This window comes from Lingula anatina, chromosome 1 (genome assembly GCF_051362555.1).
Source record: "Lingula anatina isolate TDL-2025a chromosome 1, LinAna3.0, whole genome shotgun sequence".
Lineage (NCBI taxonomy): Eukaryota > Metazoa > Brachiopoda > Lingulata > Lingulida > Lingulidae > Lingula > Lingula anatina.
Genome location: NC_141767.1, coordinates 51,369,986 through 51,397,935, shown reverse-complemented (window position 1 = coordinate 51,397,935; position 27,950 = coordinate 51,369,986). Strand labels below are relative to the sequence as shown.

General features: G+C 34.6%; 3 protein-coding genes across 8 annotated transcripts in view; all 3 read left to right on the top strand.

The window, feature by feature from the left end:
• The first annotated feature begins 747 nt into the window (after positions 1-747).
• LOC106153552 (uncharacterized) lies at positions 748-5,115 on the top strand. The gene is made up of 10 exons (XM_013527525.2): positions 748-867; positions 1,689-1,759; positions 1,991-2,269; positions 2,446-2,496; positions 2,751-2,903; positions 3,063-3,206; positions 3,463-3,686; positions 3,897-4,002; positions 4,289-4,392; positions 4,561-5,115. The coding sequence occupies exons 1-10, from the start codon at positions 800-802 to the stop codon at positions 4,594-4,596; spliced, it is 1,236 nt and encodes a 411-aa protein (XP_013382979.2). The 5' UTR covers positions 748-799; the 3' UTR covers positions 4,597-5,115.
• Positions 5,116-7,363: 2,248 nt separating this feature from the next.
• LOC106153575 (uncharacterized) lies at positions 7,364-13,208 on the top strand. Of its 2 annotated transcripts, none has more exons than XM_013527550.2 (7): positions 7,364-7,501; positions 7,913-8,124; positions 8,666-8,722; positions 9,357-9,578; positions 10,001-10,117; positions 10,505-10,655; positions 11,432-13,208. In XM_013527550.2, the coding sequence occupies exons 2-7, from the start codon at positions 7,918-7,920 to the stop codon at positions 11,626-11,628; spliced, it is 951 nt and encodes a 316-aa protein (XP_013383004.1). In that variant the 5' UTR covers positions 7,364-7,501; positions 7,913-7,917; the 3' UTR covers positions 11,629-13,208. The 2 variants fall into 2 exon arrangements, with proteins under 2 accessions (XP_013383004.1, XP_013383005.1); XM_013527551.2 differs by lacking the exon at positions 7,364-7,501 and adding an exon at positions 7,571-7,766.
• Positions 13,209-14,417: 1,209 nt separating this feature from the next.
• The window catches only part of LOC106153564 (uncharacterized), a 35,185-nt gene continuing 21,652 nt past the window's right edge, over positions 14,418-27,950 (top strand). For 2 of the 5 annotated variants that reach the window (XM_087008087.1, XM_087008081.1), the window contains exons 1-4: positions 14,418-14,575; positions 15,523-16,209; positions 23,529-24,204; positions 26,464-26,600. In XM_087008087.1, the coding sequence (XP_086864213.1) occupies positions 15,788-16,209; positions 23,529-24,204; positions 26,464-26,600 (1,235 nt within the window). In that variant the 5' untranslated portion in view covers positions 14,418-14,575; positions 15,523-15,787. Of the gene's footprint in view, positions 14,576-15,522; positions 16,210-16,785; positions 16,805-20,598; positions 20,727-23,105; positions 23,233-23,528; positions 24,205-26,463; positions 26,601-27,950 lie in introns of those variants that run through there. The other 3 variants (XM_087008111.1, XM_087008094.1, XM_087008103.1) reach the window with 3 other exon arrangements.

Here is a 27,950-nt window from a genome sequence, read left to right as displayed (position 1 = left end):
TTTTAGTCCGTTATCCCGGATCACGGTACTAGATTTTCTCCATATTTCAAGTAGGACAGAGGAATGAGACGTGGGAGGGGGGGGGGCACAGAGGAAGGACAAAGTGCAGTGAATTATTTATAAAATTTGGATAGATGTATAGATGGTCTTGAGACACATTTCCTCAAGTAATGTTTTAATCATCTTTAATGGAATCATAGACCCCATAGCAGTTACCATATATGACATTTAGACACAATAATTGGCACATTAAGGTGTCTCGACAAATTCCACTTGACTAATTATCAAAACCAAACCCTATTACTATGGCAAATCTTTCCATCCAGTGAAAACTAGCAGGGAAATAATCTTCACATTTACCTTTATAGGCTTCTTTAGCGTGTTACTTTGGATACCGATGCCTAAATTCTTCCCCATGCCTAGACATATTAATTGCAAATACAAATGAAATACAAACATAAGAATAAAATAATGAACGTCAAAATATAACAGTTTTGTCTTACAAAAAGTATTTTCTGCATGTTACAACTTTGGGTTTTTATATTAATCATTGCTGACACCAATTTGGTCTACTTTGATACGAGACTTATTTCTGACATGGTAACTTGGCAACTAGTTGACCAGATGAGAGGTGAGCGTTGTGCCCATTTTGCAGTGAAGTGTAAGCATTTATCACCACGTGGCAAGACCGTGACAAGTCCCAAAATTCACAGATAATAGGAATAGCAAACCACAAATGGACTCCTTTAGGGACCACAAGTGCCCCCTGTCGACAGTTTTCTTTCTCTGTGGTACTTAAATGACTGTAATTAGAAAAGATAGTCCAGAGGATTGGAAGGAACTTTCACCAAGCACAATATCCCTCAGGTATGTGGTCAAACATGTGGGCGCATTTACGTTACCATTTTATTTTATTATTTAAGAAATCAGTATAAAAATGGAAGAATATGTTTAAGAGTGAAGTACGTAGGCCTATAACTTCTTTCGTCCTAATGTTCATGTCAGAATAGGCCATTTCATGTAAACAAAAAAGAAAAATGTTTAGAACAGTCCTAAATTGCTTATTTATCACAGTATTTTAAGCTTATCTGATTTTAAGTACAAAGAGTGAAAACGCCAGCTTTAAATTAGTCAACATTCGGACAGCTAGCGATTGAAAAAATAGATTCAATTACTCCAAGTGAAATTGTGATACTCTCCTCCAAGCAAGAAATACATGTATGTATTGATTCCTTGAAACCCTGTCCATAGAACATAATGTTGTTTTTGATGACAATTCTGATGATATATCATCTTTGTCCGTGTGATACATCTTTTTTCAGTTTTATACCCAGATGCATACATAGATAATAATACTGTTTGCACGATTACTTCTTACGTGTGGCATAGGAAAAAATGACCTTCCTCGCTTGTCTTTAAGACCTTTCTGTTTTTAAGTCAAAATATTAAAATATTTAATATATTGATTAAACTCCAATTAGCATACTGATCAAATGAACATTTAAATGAAGGATGAATGTGATCTGACCTGTGATGAATCTATTTCCTTTATTTACTTCCCTTTAAAAGGAACTAAAAAAATCATAAACTTTTTTTTACATTAACTTTTGGTGAATAGCTGAGAATCAAAATAAAGCAATTGTCATATTCAATTTGTGAATCTGTTAACGCATTTTTCCTTTTTTCAGAAGCCACACAATGTTGAAACAGTTGTTGTGCCTTGCCCTAGTGGCACTTGCAGCAGCCCAGAATGTTGATGGTGAGTTCATCATTTTGATATTTGACAGTTAAATTCAAATGTTAGGCCCCACACGTAAGTGAGTAAGTACACTGTGAAGAGAAAAGAAAACTAACTTAATGCTTTCCTCTCATTTGTAAATGATCTGACCTCTCTCGATTGATGCTTCTACCATTTTAAGCAGAGTTTATTTTACAAAGCGCATTGTTCTTTAAATGAGTATTGTTCATCATCGGTTCACTTTGTCAATAGAGCAGTGTGGGACGTGCGTGGTGGATGGCGGTCCTTTGACAGAGAATGGCGCCGTTGGCTACACTTACGATCCTAACGACTGTGGCGGATACTGGGTGTGCATTAGGCGCAGTGAGAGAGGTGACGATGGTTGGATGTACAGTGTTTTCACGAAAAGCTGTGCACCTGGAACTCTCTGGAACCAGGACGTTCAGTCCTGTAGCCGGTGCGACGACGAGGCAGTAACTTGCGAAAACTCTGGTCCGAAACCTCCCCTTGGCTCTGAGCAGTGCCCAGAACGTAAGTATATTGGACTGCATTCCATATGATATTACACTTAACAATATTGTGGAGAAAATAAAAATTATGAACGGTTTTTATTATCTGTGTAAGAAAATTGATAATGACGGTTATAGTAACCATTCGAAGTGCTGACTCCTTGATGTACTGAAACTTCACTTCCATTATCATTTTAGCTGTACAAAAGACAACGCTGCCACCTACGCCTCCAGTGGAACAGCCAGACCGTGAGTAATACCATTCTAAACATCTTTTCTATTTAACTGGCTTTCAGTTGTTGGGCTTAAGAAGATAAAATGTATATTCTCACTAGATACATGATAAATATCATTCTCCTACAAATAGCCTTTTGGTTAATTTTTGCAAACCTGTTTATCTGTATATGTTATGAATAATGATTCTTGCAATTTCAAAGATAATAAATGTTGCCAGACACGAAAAACAGATAAATATTGATTGAGTGCATCCATTTTACTTACAGAAAACTGCACTGACGATGCCGGTTTGATGAAGTCCTCAGTAATTGGTGAGGCAAGCAAATTCTTTATCCATTATCCCAACCACGATCCTCTTGGTCCAATTTCCTGTGAGCCTTACAACTTCAGCCTGTCGGTGTGCAGATGCAATGCCCCTGGTACGTATTTTTTTAAAAGTAAATTAAAGATTTATTCGAAATTAAGAAAAATATTAATCCAAATAACCTCAGACAAATAGAGCGAAAGATAATAAAATTCGGGCTATAAAACAAGAGGACCAAATATTTGGGTTGCTTATTTTCGATTCTTCTTCTCAGAATATGATGGCGTCGACTTCGGCTTCGAGGGCAGCTTCCATGCTGCAGGCAACATTGCGTTCTCTGTACCAAACTCTCGTCGCAACGTGTACTTCGTCAACGAGTCCCGGGTTGGAGACCAGTCCGTGTACCTTGATGGCATGGGTAAATGATGGTTGTCAACTTTTTAAATTTTGACAACACTGTTAAAGCATGTTGTTCTGTGACACCGTCACGTTATCGCGTAAATAATCTAATATTTTAAAAGGACTGTTAAACATTAGATAGATAAGCGTATTAGTTTTCTTTATTTCATACCACTTGCTACCTAATACTCTATATTATGTCTTAAGTCTGTCTGTAAAATCAGGGCACCTTACGTTGATGTTTTGACCGAACAACAATGAACCGACTTTTTCAGGGCACATCGAGCTTCCCCTTTTCAAACAAAACAGCCCAAGGGCACCTTTTAGTGTCGCTCTGTGGGTCAATGTGGATCCCGTGGTCAGTAATCAAAGAAAAGTGGCTTTGGTCAACAATGCCAAGTGTAACATCGCCCCTACCTTTGAGTTGAGCGTCCAGGATGGAGAGGTAGTTGTAAACATGGTGACAGACAACGGGACTTTCTCGGCAAGCGGACGGTTGGTAAGTCAGACCATTGTGGTCTGGTACCATTCTGCTTTGACACAACGTGCTTTGAGATACGTAAAAATAGATTATATGATTCAATAGCAAATAACATAAATAAGTACATATGTATTTGAAGTTCGTTGCTTATTTGTATGAAATACCCTAAATAAGTATGCTCAAAGTGGGATATCGGCTGCTCAAACACAACGTTTTTGTTGGCTTCAGGGCGGAGCTTACCAGGGTGAGTGGCACAACATCCGTGCTTCGTACAATGGCGCCATCCTTTCACTGGACCTTGACGGTTCTTTGGCCGCTGAGGTCCCTGCAGACGGTAAGATTAATAACTGAATAACCATTTGCTGTAATAAATATACACCTGAAATAATGTTCTTCCCTTTGTTTTCTTTTATATATTTAATATTTATTATTTATTTATTCATGTTTTACACTTACATGACTTTAAAAGATTTAGGAAAACAACGGTCTTTTCTGAAAATCGTTTGGGAGCAAGTGTTCTAATTTTCGAGTCCTGACATTTTCTGCTGCTGTTCATATTGTTTGCCACGATGCTCAGTTACAAAGTGAAGTTTGATTGCAAAAATATTGCATAACTCTAGGTGATTTGTTGAGCAATGAGGCCGCATGGGTTGTTGGCTTGAACTGCTATCAAGATACTGAGCAAGGGGCACCCACATCTTCTCTCACTGGAAATGTGGACCAGGTGAGCATTTCCTAATAGACCATTTATTATCTTTAAAGTCACATTTCATTTTTCGATTTTTAAGACATCAAATATTGATTAGTTAGAGGGAAGAAAATGCAAACAATTTTATGCTTATCAGTTTCTCAGTGTGTGATGTAAATTTCTCTGTCTCTTTTTCAATTCCAGCTTGAATTCCTCTTCAAAGAATACATAAGGCCTTAGAGAGAAACAGGTTTATTGACCAGACGTGCAGGATATTTATGCTAGATATATTGAACTGTTATTTCTTTATCTGGAACGACTATTTCACAAGTAATAGACGTGTTGTTGATGACAGACAGCGGGCACATACATTCTGATGTGACCCAACACGAGAGCTACCCAATGCACTTTCTTTGGAGGATATTAAACCCCTCGCATATGACTCAGTATTGTGACATTAGTCATACTTCAGGATGTGCGCGGAGGAGAATTCGATGCTTTTAGACTTTATTAATAGTGCACCGAAGCGTTCAATGCTTAACCACCAGATTTCCAAACCCGTCTAGACAATTGACTTACTAACAGGTGTTTAAAACCGACTTTTTAATGAAGAACTGCTTACTGAATTTGTTAATTGTACATTAAATAACGACATTAAGCCGAATGGCTCCATGTTTCGCCTTTTTCATTGCAATTCTTTTCTAATTATGTGGTTTCAGTTCCAATAAATATGCAAACAGGGGTCTTCAAATTGAGTAATTAAGCGACTCGTCTAATTGATTTAACCAATGCGTTATTGAAGGGCGGCAGACTGCGTTGCCCTTGCCAGGTTAATGTGCAGAATTTGGGTGAAAATTATTGACTTAAGTGCTATTCGAGCATTCCGTTGTCACATGGGCGTTGTCTTCATATTTTAGCTTCTAGTATTAAAGGGGGGGCGCATTTAACAGCGGTATCATCTCATTTTGAATTATTTCCCGTATATATCATGTTTAATTTCATTTGTTCAATTTACCTGTGAGATTTTGTTGCAAATCGCTTGTTCCCTTTAGCGTTCAGATTTCCTTTAACATTAAACTTTTTAAAAAGAATATCCAGAATTTCATATCCAGAATTTCATTTTCGAGGTCGCATTAAGGGTACAAAATTCTTCAGCATTCGGTGTGTAATTTCCCTCAATACTTCACCAAAGACTTACTATATAACCGTAGGTGCAGCTCCGGTCAAATCTGTGTTTCTTTTTCACTTTGATGGTTTAATTGATGTATCTTTTTAAACACGTAAAACTATACATGTATTTGGATTGGGTCATACATTACCATGAATAAGGTCTGAATGAAAGTACATTGATAAATAAATGAATACATACAAAATTAAGTCAATAAATAGATTAAAAATCAATTTATGAATGATTCGTAAATATTTTCTTCCCGTAGTTCAAAGCATTTCAAAGTCTTCAAACACACCTTTAGAATTCTAGCAGCACTATATGCGTGAGAAAGTTTATGAAGTAAATATTGGTCTTCATGTTTGTTTTAATTCAGCCTGTTTTCTTTATATCAGCAATCTACCTTTTGTCTGTAAATTTGATAAAAAAAAAATTGGTTTCACATATCTTAATTCAATGTACACACTTTACTTCCTTGATGGCTGCACCGAGTATGTTAAAGAATAATATAAGAATAATATATTTATATTAAAGGGATAATAACTCTTCGTACGATATCTATATTTCACAATAAAAACATTGTGAACAACTCATAGAAATATAATAAATTCTGTTTTACCACAAAAACAGCAATTATAGCTATTATTCTGATATCTGAACTTGTCTTCAGATCACGTGACCTCCATTGATGGCTGTACTCTGTTATAATCTTTTAAGAGATTTTAACAAAAAAACAAACTTTTTAGAAAAAAACCAGGGACTAACTTTGAATGTAAAAAAGGATCCATTAACCATTGGTAAGTATGGGAAAATTGTTGTTTACTCCAGGAAAATTCATTTTTTGGTCAAAACGAAGAGTTATTATACCTTTAAGCCTAAAATCCATAAAATGCTCAGTAGACTTTACATTATATATAATTTATTTAAGTCCATAGATAAGAGTGATTTTAAGATATATATATATATATATATATATATATATATATATATATATATATATATATATATATATATATATATATATATATATATATATATATATATATATATATATATATATATATATATATATAAAATTCAAGTTTGACTACTAAAACAATGTTTACTGCCTCCCAAATCTATCAGACTAATCCTTTGGTCTCAAACATTCAATGTTACTCATGTTATGTTGCCCTGTCGCTTCATGCTCATGCACATAGTGCTAATATCTTAAAATATATAACATGTTCAATATTTTTCGACCGATGTTTATTCATGAATCTTATGGGGGGGGGGGGGGGGGGGGGCAAAATAACCCTGTTACGGATCAACAGCCATTTTCAGGCATCGCCTTCGGGGCAAGGCTGAGGAAAGAAAAGTCTTTTAAAATATTTGGAATTTTGTTTGTATTTCTAGTGTGACTGAGATTAATGGACTGTTATACTAGATAAGACTTATACTAATGAAAATTTCTAAAAAGAGAGAGAGAGAGAGAGAGAGAGAGAGAAAACTGAAATCGCCTGCCGAAAATTTGGGACTAGCCAGAGAAAATTGAAAATTGATACGTTGTTTAACGAGCGCGCCAGCCTTAATTGTAAGTAAATTAGAATTTTTTCTCACCTTATTTTTTTTAATGTACAGGGTATTGCAATGGTTTGGAAAGTGAGAGATAATTAGAATGTGACCCCTGAAAAAACTTTATGCAGTTGTTTTTATGCTCTAAAGTAAATTACACTGTGGATTTTGAAAAAAAAAAAAAAAAAAGAAAAAATGCTATCCATGAAATTTAGCTGCTGTGCTCGTTTGCATGTTTTAAGAACATCATTTCGTGCTTGGCCTTACGATGACTCTTTGCCGATGTTATTTAAAAATGCGCTAGTTGAGACGGCTGACACTTCCTGTTTATCGGTGACTGGAATGCGTCCAGCGATTTGTGTGCCCGATAGGCCTACCGATATAATACCTTTCATATTAGAGTTACTCGCCCCAGGCACAAGGGTAAGTCTTCCGCTTTCGATAAGTCTGTAAAAATATACTATAATTAGACCTCGAACACTGCTGGTAGGACCCTACTTCTGGTGTAGTGTAGCTGACCCCAATACGCAATCACTTTGAATACGGAAAAAGTTGAAGATAACAACGGATGCTTGTTAAGCGTGCTAGACTCACTATTAAGATGTTGGAATACAATTTTATATCAATCACAAGAATATAATTCACTGTACTAAGTCATGATTAGAATGGAAAAGACGTTGCAGAAAGTGTAAGTTGATGTATAGAATGATAAACAAAGATTTGAGTCCCTATTAGGATGAGTTATCAGTACTTTCAGTGTACCAGACGAATGTACATATTTTGGCAGGATACATTGACCTTTATTTACAGCATTGTTACTACTTTCACTGATAGGTGCAATGCAGTCAAACCAGTCAGCACTTGGTCCTCCAAGGAGGATGAACACCAGCAATGCACGTCCACTGTTTGCCAGCCGTGCACTGATCTTTCTCTCAATGTCACAGATCGTCTTAGGGGTGTTGTCTATAGTCTTTGGTATTGTGTGCATTGTGATACAAGCTGCAATTGCTGATTCTGTTGGCTCTGGCATTTGGTGTGGGGTGTTGGTAAGTAACTTGAAAGTATGTGCTTTGACATTTGACTGAATTATTTACATTTGTCATATTGACCCTTGGCTGTCACCTAGATTGGTTAGAAATGATTGTCGTAAAATTACTACATGATTAAAAAAAAAAAAAAAAAAAAAAAAAAAAAAAAAAAAAAAAAAACGGGTGCATGAACTTTAAAACCACATAAAAAGTTCTAAGAGTGCCATACTGGTATACCATAAAGCAAAAAAACTTATCAATATCAGTTAAAGTATTCAAAACCAAAAATACTAAATTATATTAAAATATTAATTATTGAGTCTATGGGTACATATGAGTATTTAAAGTTTTATTTTGTTTTTAACTGTCTGAAAGAATAGTTTGAGATTCTAATGACAAGAAAACTGTGAAATTTGAAGCAGCAAATGAAATTAAGTGAAAATGTACTTTCAAAGATTGTTAGATATTTTTGATATAAAGTATATGTTTACAAATATTGTACATTATATGTATTCATTTTATATCAATACACTCAAATATTTGAATAACTTTTTTTCAGTTTTTTGCTACAGGTGTTGTTGGAATGTTTGCAGCATCTAAGAAGTCAAATGGTTTGGTAAGAAAGTACTACACAACTGTCCAGTGTTAAAATGGATTGAACTATGTGTAGGGGAGTTGGAAAAGGAGATTTATATGTGAATTATTAAGTTAAGCATTAAAAGTTGTCATAGTCCCCCTGGCCTCAGGTTGGTGAAATGTAAATCTTACCGAGCAGGCCACTGATTTTTATTTTGTTTGAGGTTGATTTACTTAAATCTACACCTTGCCAGTTTAAGTTATAGACAAAAACTTGAGTAAAAATTACTGTAAGTATTTAAATATCAGTAGAAATGCATGAAAGAAAATTTTTTAGCTTTGAAATGTGTGGGGTTAGGAATTTTGACTGGTAACTCTAAAGAACAACTGATCAAAAACGTAAGTATATCTGATACTAATTATCTAGTGTAGTTACTTCTGTTGGGGATGAAGGAGGGGGTGCTTTCCTTTTTTTAGGGCTAAAAACTGTTGGCCAGCATGCCTACTTTTGGGAAAAAGAAGTTACAAGTCTTATCCCTTTCAAATCTCCATCAAAGTAAGCAAAATTTTATGTTGACAGAATTTCTTTTTTTTTTTTATTTTGAATTGAACTTATGTTTTTAATTTATTATTATATAAAATGTTTAGTACATAATCGTGACCCTCTCTTTCAGATAATTGCAGTTATGGTGTTGTGTATCCTATCAGCCTGTGCAGCTGGCATTTTAGTAATGTTGTCAGGGCCTGGTATAGCGTATGATGTCCGTCATGGAAATTACCCACATTGCTGCACAGGGAACTCATACCAGACAGTGTCTTCCATTGATCAAAGTGGGAAAATCTCTTACCGCCTTATTGCCCGTCCGGACTGCCATGAATGTGACCCTCACAAGCAGGTGAGTGTAGTTTTTTGTAACTTCCTAATTCTATCGTATCTTTTAATATGGGCCATCAAATTTTGAAATTTGGCTAACTCATTTATAAAGAGCTCTTGTTGTCACACATTTTGAAATTTGTTGTCTGTCCATTTGCCAATTCACGACTGAAACTCTGGAACAATGTACTTATGAATAAACAATTTAAGAGAGAGATAATCTGATACTTTTTGATGCAAAATGTGCCTGGACTTAGTATTGTGAATAGTGTTTAACCATTATTATATATGGTTCTCTCTGATGGAATTAAAAGTATTTTTTATAAGTTAAATTTTGCACCATGCATTTGGCACCCATTGAGATACCCCTGTTATAAAATTACTTATGTTAAGTAGCATTTTCTCATTATATATATATATGTCTGAATTTTTGTTTTCTGGTAGGCCAAGATTGGGGTGCAATCCTTTTTGATTGCTGTGGCAATATTGGAAGCCATAGCAGCAATTTGGGCCTCTGCTCTATGCTGCAAAACAGTGTGTATGTGCTGTAGTGAACCAGGGGTAAGTCCGCACTGTACTGAATTGTGTGTGTGCTGCCATGAAAAAAGAGTATGTGTAAGTCTGCTCTTGGGCCTCTTGGTCCTAAAACTGGCCCCAGGCAGCAAAATAATGCCATGAAATAGAAAATAAAACACCAAATTAAAGGAAAATGAACAAACAGATTTCTCAAATTTTAAAGTTTCTCAAAGTTAAAAAATTTTCACACGATCCAAAACAGGCGTGTGAGAGGCAGAGAGACCATTACAGGATTAAGCAGTCTTCTTTCATGTAGGTCTGCCATATTTAGGTCGGGTCCTAGCTAGCTAGCGATCTGAATGGGGCCTTTTCAAATTAAAATTTTCAAATTAATTTTTTTTATACAAACATATATGTTAATTTACATTTCAGGCATACTCCTATGGCATGCCCATGCAGGTTCAGTATGTCACTGGCCCAGTGGGTGGAAACCACCAAGTGTTGTTTGTACCAGCACCAGGAGCTCCCCCTGGTGTGTTTTCTGCATTGCCACATGGACAAGTGGGATATGTGATGCAGACAGGTGAGCAGTCCTATGGGACTCATGCAGAATTTCCAGCCTAGATAATATGATACAGAATCAATGTCTCCTACAACCAGAAATTGCCAAAAAAATAAAAATATTTAGTTATGGGTTCTAAGTTGTAAACACCTGCCTTGGAAGTTAATGGTTATTCTGTAGACTTTCCAATTAATATATGTAATGCATAATTATTCATCAGTTGCAAATCCAGTTTTGTGTCAGTATTTCTTTTGTGGTCATCTTTTACAAAGCTTTTCTATCTTTTTAGATTTTTGAATAATCATGATTGATATTACAATATTTAGTACAATGTATCTTAAATTCTAATAGAAAAACATCAAATAAAAAGATTTAAAAATGGGTACATTGTACAATTTTCCATATCAGCCCTGGTGGATCCAGAATTTTGCTTAGTGCATAGAGGGTGGTTAGGAGGGAGCACAAGGATAAAAAAATTCAGTCACTTTGCTTGGCAAATATAGAGCAGTTGATGTGTTATTATACTAAAATACACAGGGCACAAGGATGAATATTGCTTGGTTTTGTCTGGTTTTGTTCCTTACACTGCTTTTTTTTCATGGAGTAAGACGGGGCTACAGCAGAAGCATGTGCCTGCTTTGAGCTTCCCATGAACTGCCAATTTAACAGTGCATCTGAGTAAAATTGTGATAAGCATCCAAGTATTTTTTGCAAAATGGCTGAATAAGATGCCATATATGGTAAAATATTAATCATTTTGTAACAGTAAAGATAACTATGTTCATTTTATTTGTAAGGTCCTGTTATAGCTGGTGTTCCTAATCAACCCCAAGTGTATGCTTACCCAGGAGTCCCACAGCTAACACCAGTCCAATTACAGCAATATCAGCCACAACAACTGCAACAACAAGTGGGTGCGGAGCCTTCTGACCCTACTGCTGCTGGACAGGTGCCACAGGAGAATTGCTCCAAACAACAGGAGAGTTTGGGTTAAATTTTCATTGCTTGATTGAAGCAATGTTAATTCATATATGGACAACATGCCAGTACTCCGTGTGCCAAATTAATAGACTGGAGTATGGTACTCCAAATTTCACAAGAAGAGTACCATATCTTAGAGATTCTGCTGTATGGTATGCTTTGAAAGACTGACACCTTGATAGTCTCGGTATTGCATAAGAGGGCCACCTAAACTGAGCTCCTGCAATTGACATGGCCAATTAATTAACTTCTGTCTAAAGAAGTCCCTGAAGTGTAATCACATGGTAGCCAGTCTCAAAGCACACTGGTACAGGTAAAATATTGCTTGATGTGAAATGTCCTTTAGGCTGTTTGCTTGTTTAATAGCTTGTATGTAAGCCACCACTACATTTAAGTTAACTAGACCAAACTGCAATTTAGAGTATCAGTTTTTATTAATGTACTGTATTTTACTTCATTACATGTACTTAAAAATGAGGAAAACCATAAGTTGCTTTAAATAATCTTGTATGCAAATTTGCAAAGTACTAAACATTTTGCTAACATTTTTCACTTACATGTACATTTGATACAATTTCAGTTTTATTATCAATTTTACCCTTACTCTCTTATCGACACATTGCACATTTCCTCACATTAGTTAAGGGGGCATGTTTTGGTCCAGCAGTCAAAATGAGTCAATGATCAATCCAAAAAAAGGTCCTTGGGCTGAGAGTAAGCTACACAACCCACACCTATTCTTTTTTTCTCCCATTCTCAGGACTGGGACATGAATCCCCCCCCCACACACACCCAGGCAGTCCAGTAATGAGCTTTCTCTTATGCCCCAAAAACTGCCAAAAAATACATTTGTACATATTCATAATGGTAGCAAATTTCAAATAATAATAATGTACAGTTTTACTATTTTATAAATTACAGTATTTTTAACATATTAAACACTGGTGTGTGCTCTTCCTGAATACACATTTAGTCTCATTACACTTAAGATTGTCCAAAATATAGTGACATGTACATGTATATAGTTGAAACAGTGAGGATGACAGTTTTACAGCTACTAGTAAAATCAAAGGATGTTATTTTTAAAGTTTGTTTCTTTGTCTTTAAACAAATCACTTCATAACATGTTTGATAAATGAAAATAAGAAGCTTGTAGTAAAAATAGTTCTTATCCTATATGAATCTCATCCATTGCTCCATAAGTTATCTTGCTTAACATTGGACTACAATTGAAAAACTTTTTGATAATTTTTTGAACTTGTGATCAAGAACACATTTTTTCATTGGATGGGTATTTATTTTACATTTGTTTGTAAGCTTCAAGAATACTGCCCTTGATATTTTTTCAATTTTTATTGCTTTCAAGCTTGTAACTTCATACAAAGTAGTTCAGGCATCAAGTTTTAAGAAGTTCTAATTCAGTAATTGTAAAATGTTAGGGTTATTTAGCAATTATGATGAAGTAGTATTTTAGTTTCATTTTTAAAACTCCATAAATGTTCTTATGAGACTCTATATTTTGTTTCATAAATTTTCTTATTAAGTTTTTTGTTTTTGTTCTTATTTTTTGGGTGAATAAAAATTATCACATTATTTTTAAAGTTATTTTAAGTTTTTTTTTACAAATTAAGTGACTATGATAAAACGTTGTTATAAAAGCAAACAGAAACTTAGAACAAATATTTTTTAAATAAAACTTGCGGCACAAAACTGATATCTTGAAAAAATATATTGCACATAATAATCAAAATTAAACGTTTAACATTGCAAAATTTATTCGTAATAAGCAGCTAGGCATATTTAATTTTTGTTTCACATATAAAGCATATAATCAACCTGTAAAAAACATGAAATACATTTTTAAAAATATTTATGGAATCCATTTTTATGGTGGAGAAGGAATAATAGTCTGCTCACATCTTGATAAGAACATAAAATTATCAAAAACAGATTTTGTCTTAGTCTACACAAAGGAACATGAAGGAAGGACATTCTTAAAAGTGTAATGGGGAGAATTAGTTACAAATAAGACTAATTGAACTTTTTTACTATAAAATGTGGGGCAGCATAATTTAATAAGGTGAATTTAATTGAAAAACTACACTATGTGCCTTTTAAGAGAGGGGGCGAAGGGGAAACGCGGTTACAGCACTGTAAATTTTTTCAGCGTGCAAAATTCTCTTAACATTTGGAACGGTAAGCTCAAGTTTTCAGTAATCTTGGGCGAATCTATTTTAAACGTCCTAGGTTGACTGTTATTAAAAAGTTGAAAAGAAAGGGTTATAGATAAAAATAAAAAAATTCAAATAATAATGACAATAAAAGACTGTAAATACGTTAAGATCGCCGATTGCTCCTCCCTGAAAACTATATATAAAGCGACGAAAAGGCACAGGTATAATTTGAAATTGATCGGCAGCGGGGACTGTATTTCAGGTGGGCCGTAAATTTCAGTTACCTTTTCATCATCTTTTCAATTCCATAAAGCCAGACAACCCGCGTCTTCATTCACACGAGGATATGCTTATAAAAGTTTGGCGTTTCTGTAAGGGGAATCTAATTTTAAAACAATTAAATTTGTTATAAATGTTAAATTTATATATTAACTAAATGTGTAACTTGATAAGAAGTGCCAATTTTTAGTTGGTAAAACGTTACAGCCTCTTAAGACTACACCCCCACCCCCTCCACACACACACACACACACATCTGCGCAAGACACACCGTCTTCCATGTACGCTCCACTAGTTTGCTGTTGCACCAGCAGGTGGCGAGTAGAAATCGAAATAGGTCATCCAATGAAAGTACAAGAGCAAATTAGGTCAACTTAATGAATTAGACTTCCTGAGCATATTGCGGATGAATGGCCTAAAGTTAAAGTAACCAATTTTTACCGTAAAATGCCACATTGAACACAGAAGAAGACCACTGTTCATCTAAAGTTATCGGAGAACAGCTTTGTAAGTCCAAAAATCTTATTTCCATTCAGAAAATGATTGTAAAAAGTGTGTTTTACCAATAATGAAAATAGATCTATCATCTAGCACTGCATGTCAAATTCAGCATCATCATGTATAGTTACTACTAATATTAATTCATGCTTGAAGACACAATTCTACGAATGAAAAAAATCTTATGTACTGGTTAAAATATAGTAATATATGATTGATCTTCTAATTTGCACACGTCTTGGCAGCAAAGAGAAAATGTAAGATACATCAATATTTTTGGTAAGAATTAACAAAACGTTTAAAACTCGCCTTTGAAATTGCAGATGAGTAATTTTTGATGATTAATAGGAGGTTAAAACGCCTATTAAGTATAAAACCTGTACCAATAAGGTTATAATAATAATAATAATAATAATAATTATTATTATTATTATTATAATTATTATTATTCATGAACGTTTTAAAATATAATGGTGGGTAAAATCCTGTCAATTTTTTTGAAGAATGTTGTGAAATAATGATTTTTTTAAATGATATTCCCAAATACAATACATGTCACCTTGATTTTATGTGTTATGTAGTAAAGAAGAAAAAAATTATCCATCAACCTGTTCAGGCTCTTAAGATTAAAGAGTTATGATTTTCAAAATGGAAATACATAGGTTGCACTCTGCCCTAACATTTAAGGCATCTTTATTTTATGTTTTACTGAAATTCATTTAACTCTTTTCTAAGAGCAGGTTGTAGAAAATATATCTGCTTTACACTTAATAAGTTTACTGTAATGTGTATACTATTAAAAAATCTTAAAACAAGTCATTAATTCAAAATTCAGAATTTTTGTGAGATGATATCTTAATGATATTTTTACTTTTTGCACATGTTCTTTGAGTCACACAGATCCTACTGCAGCTAAGTGGAGTGCGAACTGAAATGATAAATATTACATTTTCCAGTTGAGACAAGGCAAACAGGCACTACATCCATGATAAAGCCTCATTAGTCTCTGTCAGTCAACCTTAGATATGACAGGAACAGACCTGAGTGCCAGTCAGAGACACAGATGGTGTATAATGCCATGTAGAAAATACAGTGGAATTGATGGAGATCACTAGTATATTCAACCAACCAAGATTTTCAGTGTGAAACAGTGACATGATGTCATAGCGGTTCAGTTATCAGTGTGCTGCAGTGATGTGATTCTCCTACTTGGCCAGCATTATGGACAGCTTGTCTTCTTATTTTAAAGGGCTGTTGTCTCCACGGCCTCCTAAAAGAAGGTTACCAGGAAATGATCATCAGAAGTTGGAGAAAAAGACAGAAGTTGATGGTTCGTGTTGCACCTCAACCAATGAAGGAGATGTAAAAGTGACAGTCAAACAAGGGAAAGAGGATGGCGTATGGATATTAGAGTATATTATAAAAGGCAATAAAGATCCAGAGTTTGGTATTAAGCTGGGGAGTGTACAATCTGAGACAGAAAGTCATCAATTACAACAAGATGGAAAACCAAAGACTGTGATACAGGTAGTTGAGCTACGGCCTGGCAGTATTGCAGACAGTGGAAATCATTTACAAGTTCATGATGAAGTTCAAGAAATAAATGGACATGTGCTGCACTTAATATCACAAGAAAGAGCACGGTAAGTTGCATGTTGTGATATGCAGATTAAAAATGTCACATACAATGTGAAAAAAAAAGAAAATGTCCATGGCATAATTTAGAAATTATATTTATATAGTTTGTCTAGTAAAGGGTATGGTGAAGTGCCTTCTGGTTTTAGCATTTTTGTGGACAAATAGTGCAGTTTTATCTATGATAAGTATGTCTAGTCTATTGCTAAATAGCTGTATTTAAAACAGAGATGGAATTAGTTGATATTGCTAATCAGAGGTAAAGTGTATGGGATTTTTTAATTAATTCCTCCTTTGAAGTGCCTTTACTGTATCATTGTGATGCAGGAGATATATGCATTTCATAGCATGATGGATTCATAAGATAGTCCCTTTTGAGAATGCCTCTGAAATTTCTCAAGACTTGATGTAAATCTGGTATTTTAGCATCTAGTTACTTGATTAACATTTAACTGTAAACAGATATGCTGACCATGGGTTCTTCTATAAAGCGCTGTTCTTAAACTCTAATAGTGGGCAGATTGTGTTTCATATGAAGTATGCTATGTCACAGAGCTGTCTCCATCAGCTGGAGGTCTTTCCAGTCATCACATGGAACAGCTGGTATGTACACAGTAAACTAGTGATTTGTGGAAATTATTTTAAAAAGACAAAATCCATTTGTTACAAAATATTCCCTCTTTTACACCCATCAGCACCTGCTGCTGTTGGTGAGTTGAAAAGTATATTAATGGACATACAGGTAGTATATCATCACTTTGTAGGAGACTGACTGGCTTGTCAGGAATTCTCTAATTATACACCTTAATATTTCATCTGTGAGAGGAATCTCTCTGTAGAAGCTATTTACCTTGGAATACTGTCAGGGGCTGGGCTCAAAGATAGAGCAGATTAAAAAAATAACCTTGGGTTTAAGTCATTGGGGTTAAAGTCATACATATTCTGTCTGTAAAAAATTGATAGCAACACCAAGCATCTTTATGAAAACTTGCTAGGTGTTTATGTCTTTTTGTGTCTTAATTCTTAACTCTCCAGGTTATTAACAGCAAAATGTGCCAGATGGAACAGTCCCCTAAGGGTTATTGTAGGTAACGGGCTGTTATTTGTGTCATTGCATATATTTGACGGGTATATTTTTCTTTGTCTCTGTGAGATATGGAGAATGGTCAATATTATTCCACTACCAGAAAAAACTCACCATAATTTTATGAAATTTTCCAATGAAACTGAATTTTTTTAGAGCCATCCTCCCACCACACACTGCTGTAGAATTACCTGTAAGGTGAGATATGGGGGTTTTATGTGATGTGTTAAGGTTATCAATCATCAAATGACCTGTTGGACTTAAGCTATACTTGGCTGCACATGGATGTCATGTATTTCATCTACAACTCCTGAGGAGACTGCTTGCCTATATATCAATCTTTATTATGATACTTTATAATTAATGTTTCAATTGGAATTTGCTTGTCCAGATTCTTCTGATGAATAGTATTTTCCTTTTATAGCCACTGGTCATGACAGTATATATATGTCTCTGATAAGAAATTTCAAATGATATTTTTTCTGAAAGAGTAATACAAGATTTTAAAGTATTTCTTAGTATATTTTATTATTTATAAAGACCAAAAATTTAAATTGAAATAGACTTAAAAATTGAATCATAATGCTTACATGGAAAAAAAATTTGACAGATGTGACAAAATAAGTACTATGCGGGCTGCTGTTGACATCATCAGAAACTTGTGACAAAACAGCTTTCACTTTCATAACTTCATTTCTCCACTTCTAGGTACAGTCCACTTTTAAATGTATAAAAGGGCCATTTTCTCAAAAAATTAATTTTGTGTGTAAAATAAAGTTACTTTCTTTGTAGCTTTAAGCACAGAAATTCTGTGCTGCATGCAAATTGGGGCTTGTTTACGGAAATTCAGAGAAGCTCATTTTTAAATTTTTAAAGATTAAAATCTTTCCTCTGCAGGATGATTCCTCCTTTTAGATTTTACAGTGTTTTGTCTACTGAATCCTTTTTCACATGATGCACTATTGAGAGGTACAACTATGAAATATTTCATCATAAGAGAATAGTAAGGAAAATCATCCTTGTACCTTGTTGAAAGTAACTGTTTAGCAAACTTTTCAGTGAACCAAATGGTCACTTGCAGAATAATTTGATCGTGTAATAGTCTCCCCTAACAAAAATTGCTTACATGAAAAGATGAAAATTAAAGGTATCAGTTTTATCATGTGTTTATTTACGTTTCGTATAAGACACTGGTAAGAGAAAAATAACCACAAAGTCACATTGATCAATGAATGCTACTGCAAGATATATTTAAAGCAACATAAGTATCAGTTGTCCCATGTGTGATATTGCTCCTTAAACATTCTGTAGAGTCAAACTTCATTTGAACATTCCAGATGGAAATGAAAATTGTCTAGAGATCTTACGTCCTAAAATAATCTTATTATGCAAAGGCAAAGCAATATGATCAATATATGTATTTATACTGACTAGCTGGTTTCAACAGCTCTTGAAGATACAATGTGACTTAAAGAGGTAGTGAAGATTTTTGTTTTTAGTGACATTTGAGAATTTCTCTTCTAAGGAAAAGCATAAACATGCATATGCAGTTAATGAAAGTAAAATGATTTGCGTTACTTTTCTTTTGTTTTTTTTTTTTTATTTTTTTTCTTTAACTACAGGTAATGACACTTGAAATGTTATGGCTTAAAGCAAAGGTTTCCAGTACCAGGCACTGTCATTGAGTCAGATTTTGGCACCTGGGGCAGGGGACAGTGTCTTGGCACCTTCCACTTTAAATGACCTCTCATTTTTATTGTTTTGACCTTGTATGTAAATAAACTTGTGGAAAGAAGTACTTGATGCATATTTGCATGTGTGATTACAAATAGATTGATGGATTCAGTATCATGATTTTCTCTGTTGTTTGTTTACCACCTGAAGTTCACACAGAAGCTGGTGATGTCAAAGCACATTAACTTTAGCATTATAGTTTTAAAGGTCAGCTCTACCTGATCATTCTGTACTAAGCATTCTCTAAATAGAAAGCAATAAAAGGCCTTCATGATCTTATTTCAGACATTTAATAATGTTGTATAAACTTTTCCAAACATGGAAATATAACAATTCAATCATGTGCCTTGTTACAGGGAACACAGGAAACTTTAAAACATGGCTTGCCAGAAGTATATATATCAAATGTTTGACAGGTGCTCAAAAATATGTGGATATGCAATATTCTGAACACAAGTATAATTGTAAATCATATGTTAAAGAAAACTGGTCAAAGTCTAAAAATTGCTCTAATACATAGGGATTCATTAGTGTGAATATCAATTGATATCATGGGGGGGGGGGGGGGGGGGGAGAGTAGGGGGTAGTGGATGATCTGGTGCAGAAAATATTTTAACTTAACCCACTAAATGGGTTTCAAACCTAAGGCTATATCCAGAGTATTGACAGAACATGGTGTCTGATCAGATCTATTTTAGTTTTAATACAAAATGTTTGGCATCTGTGTCAGGTTCTGAAATTGACTGAAGTGCAATTAAGCATCACTCTCTTGCAAAGATATTGTGTAAGTAAGAAAGAATTGATGTTATAGAATTAGACCTCTTTTCCAAATGGTAATAACACATGAAATATTGTGCCTTTCTCCCTCAAAAAAAAAAAAATTTTATATATATATATATATATATATATATATATATATATATATATATATATATATATATATATATATATATATATAATATTTCTGGATTTTTAGATCCGTATTTTTATTTTTGGTGGGTGGGGTAGAGGTAGATCTTTGAATTGCTCATATAGATCTAAAAAAATCAAATTTGATTGTGGTTTGTAGTGGATTTGAAATTTAAAGTTAATAACCAGTAGGTATTCTGGACTATAAACTGCACAGTTAGCTAAGCCAACAGTTGAAAAGAATATAGCTCTGATATTGTTCAGTAAAGTAAATCCTCATGTTAAAGCACTTCACCTTACCTCCAAGTGTGAGAGAATTGTTAGTTTGAGTCCTATAGTAAGTGAAATTCAAGTGAAAAAAATTTAATCAATCAATCATTCAGTTGCCAGCCATTTAGGCAGATTTTAATGTAGAATAATGTTTAGAACATTTTTGATTGGTTTTATGTAGCAAATTTTTAAAGATTAGAACAGTTATTTTTCTTTAAAAGCATTTTATATTACAATTTAAGTGTATTAATATTTATGCCAAGGGAATAATCAATTGGAGCATAAACACAGAAAATGTAGTCATAAATGAAACAGAAACAAAGTACGTATGTTGTGCATAATGTTTTGAAAAGGACACACAACCAGCTGAACTGTGGTACATGACATACATCTAGTTACCATGGTGAGGCAATTGGCTATGTGGCAAAGGGTTGCCACTGAAAAATGTATTAGTTCATGCACTATGTGCCAGCTTGTTATGCCATAAAACTTTACAAGAATGGAAGGATCACCCAAGGATAGAAAACTGTAGGTTTATTTAATATTACTAGAAGGAATTCTGCCACTTGGTAGATAGCAAACTTATAAGTTTGGACATTATATTTTCCCCCTTTCTCTGCCTGAGTATGTGTGTATATGAGAGGAAGTTGCCATGTCTAATGTGGATGACGGCCCTGAGGCTTCATGTTGTACAGCTTAATTGAAATTTTCATGACAAAAGTAATGTTATGAGTCCTATTACTCATGTTACCAGCACAGGCTGTGATATTTCATCTCCGCAGATGCCTTCCAGACTAATGGAGCACACTATAAGCTTGTATAATCCAGAATATATGAAACAAATCTTTCAACAGGGCTTGTAACTCCTTGGAAAAGTTATAATTTGATAATAGGACAAGACTATTTTATCATTGACCAATTAATAAATATGTTATCTAGCAGTGGTTGTCAGTCTGTCCAAAGTTTACTTTTTCATGTTTCAAGCCTTTCTTGGGTTTGGCCCTGAATGTGACTGCTTAGACTATAAATTAGACATACTTCATGAGACCACTAACCATTCCAATGTCCGATGAGCAGAGTTCTTATAATCCAACTCTTTCCACATATATTAAGGCTGTATTCCCAGAGCTTTTAGATCGATCTATCCCCGCGGGGAGTCTCACTAGATTACTGTCTGATAATCCGGCTTAAATGTCCGTCCCGCCTACTACAAGCTGTAAGGGGGTAATTAACTTTCGTGTCCGCTCGGCTGACAGCTATTTAGCGTGAACCCCCAGGGAGTTAGGTTGATCTAAAGTAGATCGATCTAATCTCTGGAAGTGGGGTCTTAGGTTCCTCTGAATGCACAGGGCCACAAACATAACTTTCCAACATGATGTAAAGTTGCCAGAAGTTTGTCCATACAGTGGCTGATTTTGACCAGAAATCCATCTGATGGCCTTGGCATTTATTTGAATCTTTTATAATCCTGCTTTTTGCATTTATGGTGGAATCTCTCTCTCTCTCTCTCTCTCTCTCTCTCTCTCTCTCTCTCTCTCTCTCACACATGTATATTTTTTCTTTTTCTTGACCTTTTAAATAATTTTGGCACAAATAAAGTAATAAATTTGTTAGCATGAGCATGCTTAAAGTTCAAGCCTTGAACCATGAGGAGTCCTCATCAGGACATTCATGTACCATGTAATTAAATACTTGTATTTGAAGTGATATGTTCAGGAAGGATTATCCCCCCTCCCCTCTTCCTTGGGCCTTTTCACTGTGGATGCAAAGGTCCACAACAATTACTTGTTCATCTGATTTTGAATATTGACATGGTTCTTTTTAGCTCTGTCCATTTGAAATATATGTGTCCCAAAATTAACCCTAGGTGAGTCATGACCATCTCTATCCCCTCATTTTGGGCCTAGTCTTGTGCATTTGTAAATAAAATTATAAAGGATACAATTCCCCATGTATCCCAGATCCATATCTATTGTCATTTGGTAACTTCTTACTCGGTGATAAATTTAAGGAACTCTATTTTGAATTTACCTGCTGAAATAAATTTTTCTCTAGGAGAAGGAAAAGAAAATTCTCACCATGAATCATTGCTTAACCTGTTGCTGGTCTTGGGTTTCATGCTCTATTTCATTTTTTTTATTTAATGATTTTGTTCTTAATGACTGGCCAGTCATGTATAGTATTAATGTCTTCATTAGGGAATATAAAGTAGAGCTGAAGGATAAAAGACACTGGGAGCATTCCCATAACCCTATTGTACTAGCTGGAATGATCTAACTCCCTGAGGTTTCTTAGTTTAAGCGACTTAAATGCCTGGCATGCCCCTTTGTAACTTAAAGTACTTGGGGGAAAACTTTGTGGTCCTTGATGTTCATTGTTCATGTTGCTTTGCGAGGGATGTGCCTGACAGTTAAACTTACATTAACTATGCCTGAGAGAGAATCCTCGCTGAGATAGATAGATAGATCCTGCTAGTACGATGGGAACGCAGTCATAAACCCCGTTCTCATACCAAAATTGATCTAGCAGGATCGACCTATCTGCTGTTAAGGGGTAATTAACTAGCTTTTAGCAGCTTCAGTGGGCATGCCAGACATCTAATGCAATTTAGTGAGAAACCCCTTGGAGATGGATCAATTCTGTTAGATCTATGTGGTTATGGGAATGAGGTCATAGATACGGAAATTTTCAAATGCATACAGTATACCTTTAAGTTTCAGGGGCATTTATTTGCAGAGGAATGCTAATTTGCTGGCACATTTCTTAGTAACCATACCATTTCTTGAGCCATTAAGAAAGATATTCTATATCGGTGTTATTGTCCCAAAGGTATTCAATGTGTGCACTGAACTCCTGCCAATCCTTTGTTGTTGTATTATATATAATGATTATAAACAGAAAGGAAATTTCTGCAGTGTATATCACAGTTTGAATCCAGGAAGCAGGAAGTGTAATTCATTTGTGTACAGTAGTCTTTGGACCCCATGTATTGAAATTTACTTTTTTTTTGCCAAAGGTTTGTTTGATGAAAGGAGTAAGTATATAAAAATCACTATTTCAGGGAGATTTGACATTAAAGTAGAACAAATATGTAAAACAGTTATGAATGATAAAGTATCACTGATAAAACTGTTTTGAATGGTCAGGTTTATCATCCAGTGACACTCATATTGTTTAGTTCCAGTCATTTGTTACCTATATTAATCAGGATTGTAGGATTGATTGATCATGCAATCATGAGACCTGGAATTTCAGCAGGATGTGCTGATCACACATAAAATTATGATGAATTCCACTACTAGTAAATATGTGACCTTAAATCTTTTTCAGATGGTTTCTCAACAGTGCTGTAAGGTCAGGACGAGTGATGATGGTTGTAAGACGACCAAAGAAGACTTTAAAATCTCCCAATGTATCTGACATTGAAGGCCATCCAGAAACTGCAAGTCCTCAAACAGAAGATCATAGTGGAAAAAGAGATGACATTGAGAGCATAGATTCTGATGCTAATCCAAAACTTGAAGGTAGCAGTGAAACAGAAAAACATAGTATAAGAAAGTCTTCCAGGGATAGATCAAAAGATGGCAAATCTAAGAATGTGTCTGTTTCAAATATGCAGGATGTTAGTCACAGTTCCAAACATTTCCCTAATACAGAACTAGGTGCTAAAGTGAACACAGTTTGTACTGAGGATCCAGGGGGATTCTTGAAAGAGCCCTTGAAGACTGATGCAGCTGTCACTCCCAAAAAATCTCAGGGTTTGACAAAAAGTAGATCTAAACCTCCAAGACTAAAAAGACAAGATACCACAGAAAGTAAGCACCTGGAGGCCAGTCAAATGAGTGACAATTCTACACCTAGCCCAAAACAGAAAGAAATACCCTGTACAATGAGACACCATGCCAAGGAAAGGACTAGAGACATAAACAGAAATGCATTGCTGTTGGAGCCAAATTTAGATCTAGAAACTTTGCCAGAAGGATTGGGAAGAACGCTAAGTGCCAAGGTAATTATAGTACATTTTAAAATAGATTTGACCTGTGTAGAATTTGATGGAAACTTCTTTTCTTTTATCCAATTGGGCCTGTGACTATATTTACACCAATTAACATAACATGAGCTATACTGAATTTTTCCTTAAGACATGGCTTGACAGAGAGATAATAAATGTGTAATTGTCAGGATTATGACCTCAACTTTATCATTATAAAATGTCACTGAAAGGTAGATAGATATAAAGCTAAAGATAATGCACAGCTTAATCCATGTAGTTTCGCATCATTTGCTGTCACTATTTTAAACTTCCTTAGACCTGTTGTTAATTAGCAACTTAAGGGAGAGATTTTCTGAAAACTTTAAGGTAGACCTTTTTACCCTCATAATCAACCTAACATGAGATATGGCATGGAACCTCGGTCAAATTGTGATTCTAAGTAGACCTTAACATGCCTTTCTAACAGCTTTGACCACCTGATGCCACCTGCTTATGGCAAAAAATAAATAAATAAATAAATAAATAAATAAATAAAAAAATAAAATAAAATAAAACTCAGAACAATCACAGTTAAATTACTAATTGTTACTTTTCCTTCCTTAAAATGACATATTATGGCCCCATTCAGAACAGCAAGCTAACTGGTCCATGGAGCACATATGACAACCCACGTATAGCTTATTGTCTAATCTCCCAACAGACACTGAATTAACAATAGACACAGAATTACGCAACAAGCATTCAAGTGGGTCAGCCATATCTGATTTGTGGACTAGTAAGTCTGCTGTTCTGAAAGTGTCCTATGCTTCCTTACTGATTTTAATTTTCAAAGTCATAGAAAGTAATGTAATTATTTTAAGGACAGTAGTAATTTGAAATTTAGTTTTGTTTACAAGCAATATCTGTCATTTTGTTTTGGCTCTTATTTCTTTTATGGGGTGATATATTTTTATTTTCAGATTGTGGAATGTTGAAACAAATTTTCATTGCTTATATTTTGTTTACGAAAAAGGACTGATCAGTTTAACATTAATACCTTACGAAGATTTTTTTCTCATTTGCTATAAATGGTTATTGAGAAAGGATTGTTTGACATTATTGCATGGTATCACAGAAAATACAATCATGTCTGGTCTTGCTATGATTAAATCGCATGCATGCATGCATGCACACTTACACACACATATGCACACATACACACACGTACGTACACACCAAATACACACACACACACACATACATACATGCATACCATATACATACACTGCATAAAAGGATAAATTAATTTTATCAGAATATCAGGATTTTTTCATGTTTGTGGTTTACCAGGGCAGATTTAATGTAAGTCTTATTACAAAAGGAGTATTTTAGAGCATAATGAGAAATGGAACCCTTGTAGCATGAATTATGAGGCATTCAGTGCTTATACAAATAGAAATCAAAGGCAGAAGCAAAGTGAGGCATACTTATGCTGTCAAATTATTATTTGTTATGACAGATTGTTGCAGGGAATGTACAGCATAGTGCCTTTCACAACAACATTGGGTCCTTTTGAAAGAAAGAAATGCACCAGCCAATGGAAATCTGTTTGTTTTGATATATTTAATACATTCAGCAGTGCATTATCAACACCATATTCTTTTCTTTACCTGTCAATCTGCTCTCCTTGTGTTGTAAGGAATAGTTGTTGTGGCCTATACCACCACAAGATACACATGACTTCACTCTGAAAAAGGTGTATCTGTGACCAGCAGACATTGACTGGTCAGGAAGGTGGTCAGAAAAGTATGTGAATTGTGTAGGCTTAACATTTCTTAGATCGAAGATGGTATGTACTGGGCATTTTTTTTGTTTCATCTTTCTTAGGGCTTTGGAAAAAGCACTGCAATGTTGCTGTAATGTGATGACAGTGTTATTGCATAAGAGACTTAATAGTAATAAAAATCATGAGAGTTCAGTGATTTAGATAAAAAATACGATAAGTGCGTTTCCATCATGGTTCCCTATGTTTTAGATTTTACAGAAGATATTTGAGTGTAGATGTGATATCATTAGCTTTGTTTTTCAGTCCTCTGCTACCAATGGCACCCCTAAAATCTGGCAGATATGGCATGTCATTTCTAATATAATATTCAGTATCTAAAATGGCAGGTCAACAGACTCCTGATCAGGTTTAAGATATGAATACAAAGGCATTAAAACATTTACCAGAGAAATAATGATTGTTTGATGTGATATATGTAAATCGGTACCTATGATTTTTTTTTTCAGAGGAAGAAGGTTGTTGGGCTCCAGTTGGTGAAGGATGATACTGGCTTGGGATTGCAGATAGCTGGTGGCAAGGGTTCCAAAAGAGGAGACATAGGCATATTTGTAGCAGGCATAGATAAAGGCAGACCAGCAGACAAGTGAGATTTTTTTCTTGATTAAGTGATTTCATTTCAATTTACCAAAGAAATATGTGCGAAATTTGATATTGCATATAGCATGAATTGAGACAGAAATAATTGTATTGTGCATCAACAAAGAACAGGACAAATCACTTTTCTTTAAAATCAATACACAGACATTCCAGATTATTTGTATGATTTTCTTCTTTAAGATTTTTTTGTTTGCTTGAAGATCTGAACTCTTTTAAAGGAAAGAACCAGATACCTACAGCTGTCTGATTTCTCCTATCACCATATTATGTGCGTCACTTTTTTTGAGATTATAAGTAGAAGTACTGTACAATAGTGTTGCATTACACAAATATTTCTGCACATTATGTCCTGTGAACACAAACCAATCCTAAAAATTCAACTTAGGTGTGATATATGAACATTTTTATTGTACAAATTGAAATAGGATTAAAATTGGAATAGAGAGACTAAATCTTTAAGCTCATCCCACGCATCTCAAGAAGAGTAGAAATAGAACTTTAATGCCATTCTAAATAGACATCTCACAGGAACAAACGGAGCCAGTGTGTTAATCCCACTGGCCAGCACTCCCAATGACCAACCTATATTTGTCCTTGGACGGAAGGGTGTAGGGTGGCATTATTACTTTTATAATATAAAGCTGATCTGTTGCAATTTCTGTTCTAACAATAGCTTCTAATAAAGCCGACTGTAAACATAGATGGAAATCTGCACAATCACATAACATTTCAGCAGGATAATGGGTTTACTTTTCCCTCCTGTTGCCAGAATCATGGGTCAGTGATTTCAGTGAATTGAAATTTTACTCTGAACTATTTGGGACTGGTGGTTTTAAGTTAACAGTTTGAAATGTTAGCCTAACCGAAAAATTAGAGGGGGCACATTTGCAGAATACGGAGCATTTTCATTTTAAATTGAAAACAAGAGGTTGTCAAAGTCTCTCATTTTTATATGAAGAAGGGAAATGTTAAAAAAGAGAAGGTGAGGTGAGGCAAGGAGGTAATCTGTTTTCTTTGGTCTGATATTGTTTACATACTCGTTCCAGTAGTGTGTACAGTTTATGTTATGGTATAACATTTTCTGATGAAGTGAAGGTCTGGCATTTGACACAAATGTGTAAATATGTTGTTAGTATGACATCAGTTATTTATATATGGCCATTTCCTTTAAGATGTTAACATATTTTGTACCGTTATTAGTGGTTTAATTCACATGCAAGTAATTTGAATGCAAGTAATATTTCAAGGTATTTGCATCATATCCTTTGGTTGTGGTTCATAAAAAAAAAGAAAAAAAATTTGCAGATTCATTTAACATACAAGTAATTTAATTGTT

Bases quoted from the DNA above. Each gene is read 5' to 3' on its own strand.
- LOC106153552 (XM_013527525.2), top strand. From the start codon at position 800: ATGACTGTAATTAGAAAAGATAGTCCAGAGGATTGGAAGGAACTTTCA. The intron at 1,760-1,990 runs GTGAGTTCATCA...CTTTGTCAATAG, and splicing joins AGCAGCCCAGAATGTTGATG to AGCAGTGTGGGACGTGCGTG. The intron at 2,270-2,445 runs GTAAGTATATTG...TTATCATTTTAG, and splicing joins CTCTGAGCAGTGCCCAGAAC to CTGTACAAAAGACAACGCTG.
- LOC106153575 (XM_013527550.2), top strand. From the start codon at position 7,918: ATGCAGTCAAACCAGTCAGCACTTGGTCCTCCAAGGAGGATGAACACC. The intron at 9,579-10,000 runs GTGAGTGTAGTT...GTTTTCTGGTAG, and splicing joins AATGTGACCCTCACAAGCAG to GCCAAGATTGGGGTGCAATC. The intron at 10,656-11,431 runs GTGAGCAGTCCT...TTTATTTGTAAG, and splicing joins GGGATATGTGATGCAGACAG to GTCCTGTTATAGCTGGTGTT.